Source organism: Acinonyx jubatus, chromosome D1 (assembly GCF_027475565.1).
Source record: "Acinonyx jubatus isolate Ajub_Pintada_27869175 chromosome D1, VMU_Ajub_asm_v1.0, whole genome shotgun sequence".
Lineage (NCBI taxonomy): Eukaryota > Metazoa > Chordata > Mammalia > Carnivora > Felidae > Acinonyx > Acinonyx jubatus.
The window spans coordinates 87,870,378-87,882,713 of NC_069390.1; the positions used below are offsets into that span (position 1 = coordinate 87,870,378).

A 12,336-nucleotide genomic window follows, 5' to 3' on the forward strand; every position below is an offset into this window, starting at 1 on the left:
CATGCTCTTTCTTGTCCCTGGAAACCTGTCCCCAGTCCGCCAATCCAAACCTTCAGGTTTTGTGTCTTCCAAAAAGGTTTTGTCTCTTGCTGGTTCTTACCTTCTATGTGCTTTCTGCATTAGGCAAGGAAACATGTGGAAAATCACCATGCCCGGTGCAAAGTAAGTAGGTGCCGAATAAATGCGTGCCTTCCCTCTGCCTTGTTCAGTAACTATTTTGAGTATGCCCCTGGGCTTAAAAGCAAGGGCTTCTCAATCAGGCAGAGCTACGTTCTTCTAACCTTTGCTCTTTGGGCTTTTTGCTTTGTGACCTTGAGGAAACTTGCTTAACTTCTCTGAACCTCAGTTGCCCATCTCGTAGGGTTATGATGAGAATCAAATAGTAACATGTACATAAAAGATTTCTCTCTTGTGCCGGCGCCGACATTGTAGGCTTTCTGGGCCCCACAGTTTCACGGCTGCAACGGGGCACCCTCTGCATCATGCTCTAGAGGGCGCTGTTCACACAGAATGCAGGAGAGGCGGTCAACAGGATCCTAAAGCCCTCCATGATGTCTTAATAGCCATTTCCCACTCCCTCTTGGGAGACTTTTCTCAGCCCTAGTCTTTCTCTTCATTCAGTTTGAGCTGTGCAGCTTCGTTTTCACCTTGACTTCCTCTGTTAGCTGTGGCTCAGTCCCCTCATACCCAATGCCTTCTTGGTAAAGAGCTGAAATCTGTGAAGTTTAGAAGAATTCTTAGAAAAACCTCCGGCACAGAAACCAAGTAGATCCACCTGTGTGGCTGTGAGTTTCTCTTATCTTCTAGTGCTTTCTCACTCTGCTGTCGCCACTCCTCGCAGCCCCCAGGGGTGCGTTGCTCTCTCTTCAAAACTGTGAGCCAGGCAGAGATGAAGTGCCTCCTTTTGGTCCTTCTCTGCAGAGCTGAGACATGCTGACATTTCCTAAATACCTGAAGTTGCAATGACAAAGAACAACAAGGAAGCAGTATTGAAAGTACACACAGAATAAGCGTCCAGCTTCCAAAGCATAGGTTTCCGACTCCAAGGCAAATGCACGCTGTCACCAGAGACTGGTAAGACCCGCAGACGTCTTGCTTTTGTCCAGCTTCACTAGTTCCCGGGATGACTGGATTAGTGGGAACATCACACCTCTTGACACTTGCTGCTGGGACCCAATCCAGATGCCATGAAAAAATACAGGTTTTTGCGGTGAGAGTGTCAGGATCTTAGGACGACCAATTGTTGTGGTGAATAAGATAGCTAGATAGAATTTAAAAGCTGCACCTGAAACTTTTAACTCCTTTTAATGACTTTGGGTATTTCAATTTGGTTATTTCCTTGATTCTGCACATCCGGATACAAAAGCAAACAAATGTGTAAAGTGACCATATGGCTTGTAAAATGGCTCTATGACTTCTTAGCTATACCTTTTCTTCTGTGCGCTTTTCTGTCCTTTGGTGGTGTCAGTGCCTTCCAGCCGAAGAGTGCCAGGAACATCCCCGTAGTTGAACAAGCTGGTTTTTTGCAACTAGTGAGAACACAGACCATGAATTGTGGGAAGCCTCATGGAGTGTTAGAAAGTACTTAAATAGGGGGCACCTGCATGGCTCAGTTGATTAAGCGTCTGACTTCGGCTCAGGTCATGATCTCACAGTTTGTGAGTTCAGGCCCCACGTCGAGCTCACTGCTCTCAGTGCAGAGCCTGCTTTGGACCCTCTGTCCCCTTCTCTCTCTGCCCTCCCCCACCTTGCACATGCTCTCTCTCTCTCTCAAAAATAAACATTAAAAAATTAAAAAAAAAAGAAGAAAATACTTAAATAAGATATAGGCTAGTTTAAGCAATTTGGGGAAGATTTAAAGAAGTAACACTTTGCTCTGGGTTAGATGCCAGGAACTCAGAGTAATGTTATGGTTGAATATGTCAGTAAATCTTATCATCTAGAAGCGGGGGGTGGGGGAGAAGACGGGTGTGCGGCCCAAGTTGTTATTGGTGAAGAAGCAGTGATCACTTCTATTAGCCAGGACTAGGGGGATTAGGGTCATTTTTGTGGTTTGGACAATGTTCAGACGTGATTACGGAGTCGCCCTGTGTGATGCTGATGTTTCGAGAAACTGTTTGCATTCACCTGAACACAGAGCCCTCTCTGGGAGAGCCAGGACCTAGCTCCCAGAAGCCAGGGCTGCTCTTCTCCTTTGCAGTGGGCATATGTGCACGTATTCAGTAATACGATCAAGTCCTAGTCAAGGTCTGTGGTGAGAGAAGGACAGCGCCACCCCCGGTACCACTCTTGGGGGTGCCTGGGTAGGCTTGTTAAGAATAATTCTCATTCCTTCTATTCTCTTTCCACCTCTGCAAGGTAAGGCTTCTGCCCTGGTTATGGACAAATCCTTCATTCATTCATTCATTCATTCATTTAATTTTAGAGAGAGAAAGAGAGAGTGCAAACAAGGGAGAGGGGCAGAGAGAGAGAGAGAGAGAGAATCCCAAGCTGGCTCTGCACTCAGCGCAGAGCTTGATGTGGGGCTCGATCCCACATCATGACCCTGCAATCAGGACCTGAGCCCAAATCAAGAGTCAGACACTCAACCAACTGAGCCACCTAGGCACCTCAGACAAATCCTTTATAAAAGCATGTTCGCTATTCCCAGGTTTTCGGTTCCACGTGGGAAGATGGGCTCTGGAGCCAGTACAGTTCACAGGCGTTGATGCATTGGCCGAACCTTTGTCTCTTTCCTGGAAGCCTTTGCCTTCCCCTGGCTGCTGTCTCTAATATAGCCCATTTTAACTCCACACAGCGTAGACTTCGCGTGGCCTGGGTCAGTGACACCTCGTTAAACTGTTACACACATTTACATTTGTAGACTAATAGTAACAGTTCTTACTATTTATTGCCTAACCGCTGCGTTCTGGAAACTTTGGAACTCTATGTATGCAATGACATTTAAAACGCACTGCAACCTTTGAAAGTATATTTTAGCAGCCATTTCAGAAGTGAGGAAACTGAGGCTCAGAAAGACTAAGTGGCTTTCTCAGGTCGCCTGGTCATTAAGTGGCAGAGCTGGGATTCAGTCCATGTCTGTGTTTACCCAAGCTGGAGTTCCTTCCACCTGCCACGCTGCCTTTGGTTATCACCTGTGCCAGGAACATCCTGGACCAGGTTCTCCCATCCTTTCTTGGTCCCCATGACTGGCACACCTCTGCAGTTATTCAGATAATGCTACTGGACCAGCTGGCTCCAGAAATGTCTACAGAACACGGTGTCCTTTATGAGAGCACTGATACCCTCAGATCTTGTGGTCCCCTGGCTCTTGTTCCCACACTCTTTTCATTGGAAGGAACCAGGCACCCAGGAAGGCCTGTGCTGCATTCTCACCCTGGACACAAGCAGACTTACGGCTTCACGGTGGGCAGGGTCTGGGAGGACCTTTACCCCAAAGGAAAGGTGAGGTGTTCCTGAAGAGCACTCCTTAAAAAAAAATTATTGATTTATTTTAATAGAGACAGAGACAGAGAGACAGAGAGATCACAAGCAGGGGAGGGGCAGAGAGAGAGAGGGAGAGAGAAAAAGAGAGAGAGAGACAGAGAATCCCAAGCAGGCTCCACGCTCTCAGCACAGAGCTCGACGGGAGGCTGAATCTCAGGAACCATGAAATCATGACTGGAGCTGAAATCAAAAGTGGGACGCTTAACCGACAGAGCTACCCAGGCGCCCGCTGAAGTGCATTCCTGAGTCCAGCCTGGAATGTTGAGGTTCAGGTATCCTTCTACATGCCATGAGGCCAGGAGGATTGGTTTGTACCGGCGTGCCAAGGTCTATTTGAGAAGAGCCCACGTTGACCCCAAGTGAGCTGCCTGATGGTGCTAACGACAGGCATCAGCAGTAACCCTTCCTGGAATTACGGAACGAAAGGGAAACCACCCTCTGTCTCCAATAGGTTCTGCATAGGAAAGGGGTAGTCCGGGAGCTAGATGATTCAGTCAGGGCCCTGAGTGTTTGCAGACCCAGCTGGGTGGCTATCCTACAATAGCTTGAGATCACTTTCATAGAAAACAGGAAGTTCTCTGTAGTAGCGGTTAAGTGCAACATACCTTAGCAAAGGTGTGTGGAAGAGTGTTTAGGTTTGATGTCCAACCTGTTGGGTCTCCTCTTTGGTGGCTGCTTTAACCCCCTGTCCTCAGCCCTTTCAGAGCAGCAAACATGCCACACTGCGATTATTCAATCAATCTGTGAGCAACTTGAGAGCAGGGACTGTTGTCATTAACTCTTCTGTTTCCTAGCAGAGCACCTGATACATAGCACACGTTCAATAAATGGAGCGTTTGCTTTATTATGTTAACGAAGGAGGCTGCGACTTTGTCCCATAATGCCACTCTGCACCTCTCTCTCATAGGTCCTCAGCAATGTTTGTTGATTCAGTTGACTCTTGGCTTAAACAAAGCAGTAAATTCTCACGGACACTTGAATTTCTCCTCCACTGCCGTTGCAAAGGAACTACAGAAAATCATTTGACTTCCGCTCTCAGGACCCATAACTCATAAGTTCTACCTCTAACATAAAACCTCGCTTCTCAGAAACGTTCCTCGGTGGGATTAAGGCGGTGAGAGGTTTGATGAAAAGGCAGACTAGAGTAAATGTTTTATCATTTCTCTTTAGGAATGATGACCTTTGTGATTCAAGTAGGAGGCAGTGAAAGCAAAGTTTTGCTCTCCCCCCTCTGATATTGTGGCTGCCAAAACGCGTGGGGGCAGGGGTGGGGGGAGAAAAGGAGGTGGTGTGAAAAGTCCCCTAGGAAGCTCCAGGTCCTTACTGGCTTGTTCTCAGGTGGACCCCTCCAAAAGAACGGCTTCTGTATCCATTCTTGGAATGTCACTAAGGAGCGCACACCGTGGGTACCTTGCTTAAGGTGACCGGAGTTTGGGTTGGTGTGGGTACCGCATGCAAATGGATTGGGCACTTTTATGGACAAAAAAGAGATCTGGGAGGAAGAGATGTTTATTTCCAGGAATTTGAAGGGCTCTTAAACAGAAGAGACTTCAGACTTATTTGGTGTTATGGTGAGTTGTCACTGAAGCGGAACTAGACCAGTGGTCTTCGTAAGGGTTAGCCATCCCGGTTTACAATGAAAGTATCTCTCGTGGCGCTCTGCCAGTGAGTGTGTGGACCCTTGCTTGCCTTTCCCGGCACCTCTTTCCATCCCTCCACTCTCTCTTTCTTCTGTTGCTTCTTCCAGGGTCACACACAATTACAGTGCAGTTGGTTAGTACTACGCCCACAGGTACGTCTCCTCTAAAACATCCCAGAGGGGGACCCATATAGCCAACCCACTGGTTTTATGCGTGGGTTGATGAATTTCTTTATCACCGCTCAACAAATACTTATAGTTCCTACCACATGCGAGTCTAACACCATGCTCAGGCCTTGCCCAGGAGAGCACGTCTCTGCCTCTCAGATAAAAAGCTGCCCGGGGCGCCTGGGTGGTTCAGTCAGTTGAGCGTCCAACTTCGGCTCAGGTCACGATCTCGCGGTTCGTGAGTTCAAGCCCCGCATCGGGCTCTGGGCTGATGGCTCAGAGCCTGGAGCCTGCTTCTGACTCTGTGTATCCCTCTCTCTCTGCCCCTCCCCCATTCATGCTCTGTCTCTCTCTGTCTCAAAAATAACATAAAAAAAAAAAAAAAGCTGCCCAGAGCATTCCCACGGTTTCTCATCGTGGCGTCTCCCACCCCCACACTTGACTGGAAGCTTCTTCACAGTGACAAAGACTGCCCATTTGGTAGACGATCGTGTGCGTCTCTAATGTCCAGCACAGAGCCTGGCATAGCAACACAACATTGTTGAATGATGATAGATAAATACATTAATGTATGCAAAAAGGCAACGAGTCTTCTGTCAGTTGAAGGATTTTGCAGAGGCTGACTACCCATCCAATAGAGATCTTTTAGAAAAGATGTTCCTCTTGGGCACATACGCACCACCCCACCCCATATCGTAATTGCTGACTTACTGAGCTCACTTCCCCATTTGACTGTGAGCCCCTCGAGAATGGGAACAGAGTCCTATTTGTTTTTGAAACCCTACACAGTAAACATAGCCCCAACGTTTGGAAAGTGTACAAAAAGCCTATTTTCTGAGAATGGACTCTTTACAGAACAAGCATACCGGAGCCCTGAAGGGAAAAAAAATGGCAATAATATAATTCACCTGCCCTACCAGGCTACTAAGAGTACCTTGGTAAATATTAGCCAATGCACAGCCCTTTGCTTGCTGTTAAGATTTACTGATTTCAACAGAAAGTAACTTAAAAACTGTACATGTTATACAACCCAGACACCAGGGCCGATCTCTAACCACCCAATAGTACAACAAATACATATTGGCTCTGTCTGTGGTTAGATTAAATGCCGTTGTCTAAGCAAAGTAGGCTATGTGCTGAGTATAATGGGTCTGCCATGTGAATGATGGGTTTGGTCAAGGGGTGGATTTGTCCTGTATTCTTACATTCTCTGGGTATAATTCTTCTCACTCTTTGAATAAATAAACCAAAAGCATTGGCTCACTTAGTACATGTAAAAAGTACGTTCAGTAAATGCCAGATTTTATGAAGTAAGTCCGACAATAAAGGCCGCTTTTAAATCTGTTTCTTACCTGACAGGGACTATTGTATAGAGAGATTATCATGGTGTCTTGTTTCTTCCTGGTGTCTCTTACTTTCATCTTACAAATATGTACTGATCTAAGTCTACAGATTCACGCGTATCTTTGCGAACACTTGGAAATCTCAGTATCTCAGTGTGTTTCAGAGAATAGGCTGAGAGATTGACGATAACTAATTCTTTCTGGTGGAAAGCTAATAGGCATGACCTATGAGAAACAGTAAGAGAGCTATATGGAGCGTGGCAAAGGAGAGGAGGAAAATGCTGGAACTCAATCCATGCCTGCTGCCCAGAGACCTTAGCTGGGGGTTTGTCATGTCTTAGCATGACGGTATTCAAGCCATGTGAGGTCTGAAAAAAAAAAATACATACCCAGCTTGGGGCTTAGTCTGAGAACAACCAATTGCTTTGGTTTAAACCACACAACCCCACTATCAAATTAAGCGTTTTCAAGCTAATACAAATTAGCATCAGTCCACTGACCAATGCCTGAAATAAATTAGGCTGAGTCTAAAAGAAATCAGCCTGCATACAGAGGGCAACTCTCAAGGCCACTTCCTTGCTTTCCCCAGGCATGGAGGCTCCGGTTTGGAATATGCTTAGGATGCTGGTAAGTGCAGATGGTCTGGGGGAAAGTTTTATAAGCTGACATTTTTGTTTGAGCTCTTTAAAAAGCCAGGAAGATATTTTATTAGCCATGCAGGCATGGAAACACAAACGGATCCAAGAGATAAATCAGAGGGCACTTGCTCCCTTTACGGAAATGTTCTTTATCAAAATGAAACGAACTTGAGACTGGAAGAGAACAGTCGTGAGGAAGAAAAACTCAGAAGTTGCGTTTTTGGAGCCATCTCTGGAAATGCAATGCGTGATGGAGAGAATGTGGATTCACTTGATAAATGTTGGCTTGGGAATTTAGCCTTTTAGGTGACATCCACTCTGTGAAGAGCTTTTAAAACAGTGCGAGCTTCCATGAACCCAGGAAAGGGAGAAGTCCCCAGTGAATGTAAGCCAGGTTAAACTATGTGTGTGCAGAGAAAGGAGAGAGACTGGGGAGGGGATAGACTCTTCTTCTTCAGTGTGCCTCACCTGGGACCAACCCTAAGAGTCTTTGGGGACTTGAGGTCAATGAGGGTTGGGTGGGACGTCAGGAGGGCCCTCTGAGTGTGTGCACTGCTGTTTGCTCTCCTGGTAGCATTTTCTTTTTTTATATCTTTAGAACTTGTCCTCAAAATTTCAAATCACCACAGCTGTGGTTTTCTCTTCACTACTTCTACCTGGTGTTGGCTTCTTGTGTTTTCACCTGCTTTAAGGCTGTGAGCAAAACACTGTGGGATAGGACTTTTGTTTAAAATTTATCACTAAGTTGGTTTCGCTTCCCAGTTTGTATGAATAAACACATTTTTGAAGGGGGTTTTGAAATCTATTTTAGAAACATATTTGCATTTAATTAAAAATACCACGAAGACATTGCTAACCATGGTGGACACACCTTGGGATGGGGGAGGGCACACCTAGGGGAGAGGGAGTCGTGTTGATGACCATGGGTTTCATCACTGTAGGCTGTTTAGGGGAAAATCCCTTCACTTTTTTTGCTATAAACTGAAAGTCACAATAATGTCATCAACAAGAAACCATTGATCAGAGAGTATTTTGAAGAGCTTAACCCATTCACTGAATTATTCCATTTATGTTGATTGAATAACTAGTAAGTGCCCATAGACTGTGCTGGCATCTGGAAGAGAGGAGTGAATAAAGCATGATTCTAGCTTTATGGAGTATCATTGAAATCAGAGCTCCCTTCAGCTTAGGAGCAGGGAAGGAAGTATGAGATATTGAGGTGACCGTCATACTATTCGTTTTAGGAATCTTGGCATACCGTAGAGAGAGACAGGAAACAGGTTTATAGCTCTACTGAGAAAACTTCTGAGATCATATGATAGGACTTGACCAAACCATATTGAGGAGCCCTGTTCTAAATAGTCTCAAGCATTAAAGGGGGAGAAAAAAAGGAAGTTGACCAATATTTGTCTTAAAATGTTTGAGGCATATCTGGCTTTAGAATATAAAAGGTAATAACTGAGACGCAGCCTGGTAGAGTCTCCTCTGGGCTGGAAGCAGGGAACCTTACATTTTATGCTTTCAGTTGTCACCCTGCCACCGGTTAGTACAAGGCTTTGGATAGGTCCTTAAAATTTTCTGGATCTCAGTTCCTTCATTGGGCAAATGAGAAAATTTAATTGGGTCAGGATTTCTTTTGATAGTGAGTGATAATAACAGTGTATAAGATGCTTTAGGTAGTATATTGATGAGCCTTTTTTATAGTTATTTGTTGTCGTATATTACCAAAAATGTAAATAGTGCTTCCAGCACCTGCTTTCACAGATATTTTTGCTTAGCATAAGGCTAAGGTTATTAAAGGAGAAAGAGTATTGATTTAAAGAATGGTATCAAGGGGCGCCTGGGTGGCGCAGTCGGTTAAGCGTCCGACTTCAGCCAGGTCACATTCTCGCGGTCCGTGAGTTCGAGCCCCGCGTCAGGCTCTGGGCTGATGGCTCGGAGCCTGGAGCCTGTTTCCGGTTCTGTGTCTCCCTCTCTCTCTGCCCCTCCCCCGTTCATGCTCTGTCTCTCTCTGTCCCAAAAATAAATAAACGTTGAAAAAAAAAATTTTTTTTTTAAATAAAAATAAAGAATGATATCAAATAAATCATAGTACAGGACATAATTGGTTATCACAAACATTTTTCAGTTTGTGTACCACTGACTAAGGGCAGGAAACATTTGAATATATGCCCTTTTAAGTTCCTTCCACTTGTATCTCTGTGTAATTATTTTTCTTCTTCATATTTAAGCACTATGGTGTCCTAGTGGAAAGTTTTTACCGAAAATAGTGTTGTGGTATCCAGAATAAACTGTTAGCTTTCCTAACTTGATCAGTAATTGAGATCCTTTTGAATGGTCTTTCATATATAGTTAGCTCTTTATGTGAGTCACCTAGTCCACTACTGCTATAAACATAATTTTGTTTTGCTTTGTTTTGTTTTGTTTTTGATGTGTTTCAGATCAGAGTGCTGACAGAAAGAATGTTCAAACATCTTCGGAAATGGTTCGTCACTCACTTCTTTGGGCATTCTCGACAAAGAGCGAGGCTGGTCTCCAAAGATGGAAGGTGCAACATCGAGTTTGGCAACGTCGAGGCACAGTCGAGGTTCATATTCTTTGTGGACATCTGGACGACTGTGCTTGACCTCAAATGGAGATACAAAATGACCATCTTCATTACAGCCTTCTTGGGGAGTTGGTTCCTCTTTGGTCTTCTGTGGTATGCGGTAGCCTACATTCACAAAGATCTCCCTGAGTTCCATCCTTCTGTCAACCACACCCCCTGTGTGGAGAACATTAATGGCTTGACCTCAGCTTTTCTGTTTTCTCTGGAAACACAAGTGACCATTGGATATGGATTCAGGTGTGTGACAGAACAATGTGGCACTGCCATTTTTCTCCTTATCTTCCAGTCTATACTTGGAGTCATCATCAATTCTTTCATGTGTGGTGCCATTTTAGCCAAGATCTCCAGACCCAAAAAACGTGCCAAGACCATTACATTCAGCAAGAATGCGGTGATCAGTAAGCGGGGTGGGAAGCTCTGTCTCCTAATCCGAGTGGCTAATCTTAGGAAGAGCCTCCTTATTGGGAGTCACATATATGGAAAGCTTCTGAAGACCACCGTCACTCCTGAAGGAGAGACCATTATTCTGGACCAGACCAACATCAATTTTGTAGTTGATGCAGGGAACGAAAATTTATTCTTCATCTCCCCACTGACAATTTACCATGTCATTGATCCAAACAGCCCCTTCTTCCACATGGCAGCAGAAACCCTTCCCCAGCAAGACTTTGAATTAGTGGTGTTTTTAGATGGCACAGTGGAATCAACTAGTGCTACCTGCCAAGTCCGGACGTCCTACGTCCCAGAAGAGGTACTCTGGGGCTACCGCTTTGCTCCCATAGTATCCAAGACAAAGGAAGGGAAATACCGAGTGGATTTCCATAACTTTAGCAAGACAGTGGAAGTGGAGACCCCTCACTGTGCCATGTGCCTTTATAATGAGAAAGATACTAGAGCCAGGATGAAGAGAGGCTATGACAATCCCAACTTCGTCTTATCAGAAGTCAATGAAACAGATGACACCAAAATGTGACAGTGGCTTTTCAACAGGAGTAATGGAAAGTCTTGAAGATAACCGGTGACTAGAAGTATGACGAAGTGATCGAAAATTTGAGGGTATGAAATTAAGACAAGAGCCTTCAACGTCTACCAGCACCATGCCCCTGAACTCCATAGCCATGATCTTGCAAGACACATAGCTCTACAAGCCACCTGCATTAGAACATGCAATATATTTCTAGAAAACTGCAATATGGAAGCCATAGGAATTCACTTGGAATCTTGAATGTGATTATTTGAAATCATGCAATGTTGATAGAAACGGACAAAATCATCGACAGTTTCATGGACAGGACAAAAAAGATCTTAAAATTCTCTTTGAAGAAGTTATGAGCTTTAGATAGGATCAGAATTCTTATTTAGATTCTACTGATAAAAAATAAGCCACTTTTAACATTGGCTTTTGTCAAAGAAAAAAAAACAGTCTCCTGAGGATGGAGAGAATGAACTAATCGAAGATGGCAAGAAAAGACTGATACTCAAAGAACATCTGAGGCTCTGCGCTTCTGCAGCCCTGGTTGTTGGAGCTTTGGTCCTAGTCTGGGTCATGCTGTGTTTACTGAAGATCAAGGGGAGGCTGAGTCCACGGACTCTCTATCTCTATGTATCCAACGTGGGGAGGAGCGCTGAGCTCCATCTACTTTCTGGCCCCGCCAGACACTGCAGCCCAAGTTCGGTCTGGGCCCAAACGATCTCACGTGGTACGTTTAGACAGAGGCTAAATCACCACTCTAGAATCTCAATGAACACCTTCCTGCAAGGAAGAATGCTTGATTTGAAAATGGTGATGTTATTTCTTCCAGTTTGTGTGAGGTGGGGTAAGGGGCTATGAATTGGGGTAAAAGAGTATTTCCTGATCTTCCAAGAAGGCAGTGAAGAGTTTGAAGGAGCAGCGTCAGGGTAGAAGGGACAGTACCGCCAATGCTTCTGAGAAAAAGAAAAAAGTATCTTGTGTTCTTCTGCCTCGAGTTTGTACCGAAATGCTGTTTCTAAAGGAGACGCGTGGGATGGGCTGTGACCCCACAGTGAGGAAAACACGAGGTCTCCCTTCCTCAAAGGGACCAACTGAACATAAAGACGGATCTGTAGAGAAAGATTTTACTGTGAATGTCTCTTTCAGGGCTCCTCTGCATTATTGTGAATATATTCTGGAAGGAATGGTACTCAAAGCTGCTTAGGAATCAAAACGTTCCCGGTGTGTTGATTGATCTATTAAATCTCTGAAACTGTGCGCGTGCTTTCCAAAAGTGTCAGTTACAGTGCATGAACTGTAACAGACCAACAGGTGACAGCCCTCTTGCTGAGGGTGGACTTTCTCCTGGGAGATGTGGGAGGGGTGGGGGAAGATGGCAAACAGGACCATATGTTGTCTCGACGCCAGCTCACCTCCGGGGCGGGGCGGGGGGGGGGGGGGGAGTGACCTTGGCTACAGACGTGCCTCTTCCTGTGCGGCTC

General features: G+C 45.2%; 1 protein-coding gene across 5 annotated transcripts in view; it reads left to right on the top strand.

Moving 5' to 3' along the window:
- The window catches only part of KCNJ1 (potassium inwardly rectifying channel subfamily J member 1), a 29,925-nt gene extending 17,813 nt beyond the window's left edge, over positions 1-12,112 (top strand). For 3 of the 5 annotated variants that reach the window (XM_015082590.2, XM_015082591.2, XM_015082589.2), the window contains one exon: positions 9,716-12,112. In XM_015082590.2, coding sequence (XP_014938076.1) covers positions 9,737-10,855 — 1,119 coding nt within the window. In that variant the 5' untranslated portion in view covers positions 9,716-9,736 and the 3' untranslated portion in view covers positions 10,856-12,112. Of the gene's footprint in view, positions 1-921; positions 1,075-5,772; positions 7,264-9,715 lie in introns of those variants that run through there. The other 2 variants (XM_053203887.1, XM_053203886.1) reach the window with 2 other exon arrangements.
- The last annotated feature ends 224 nt before the right edge of the window (positions 12,113-12,336 follow it).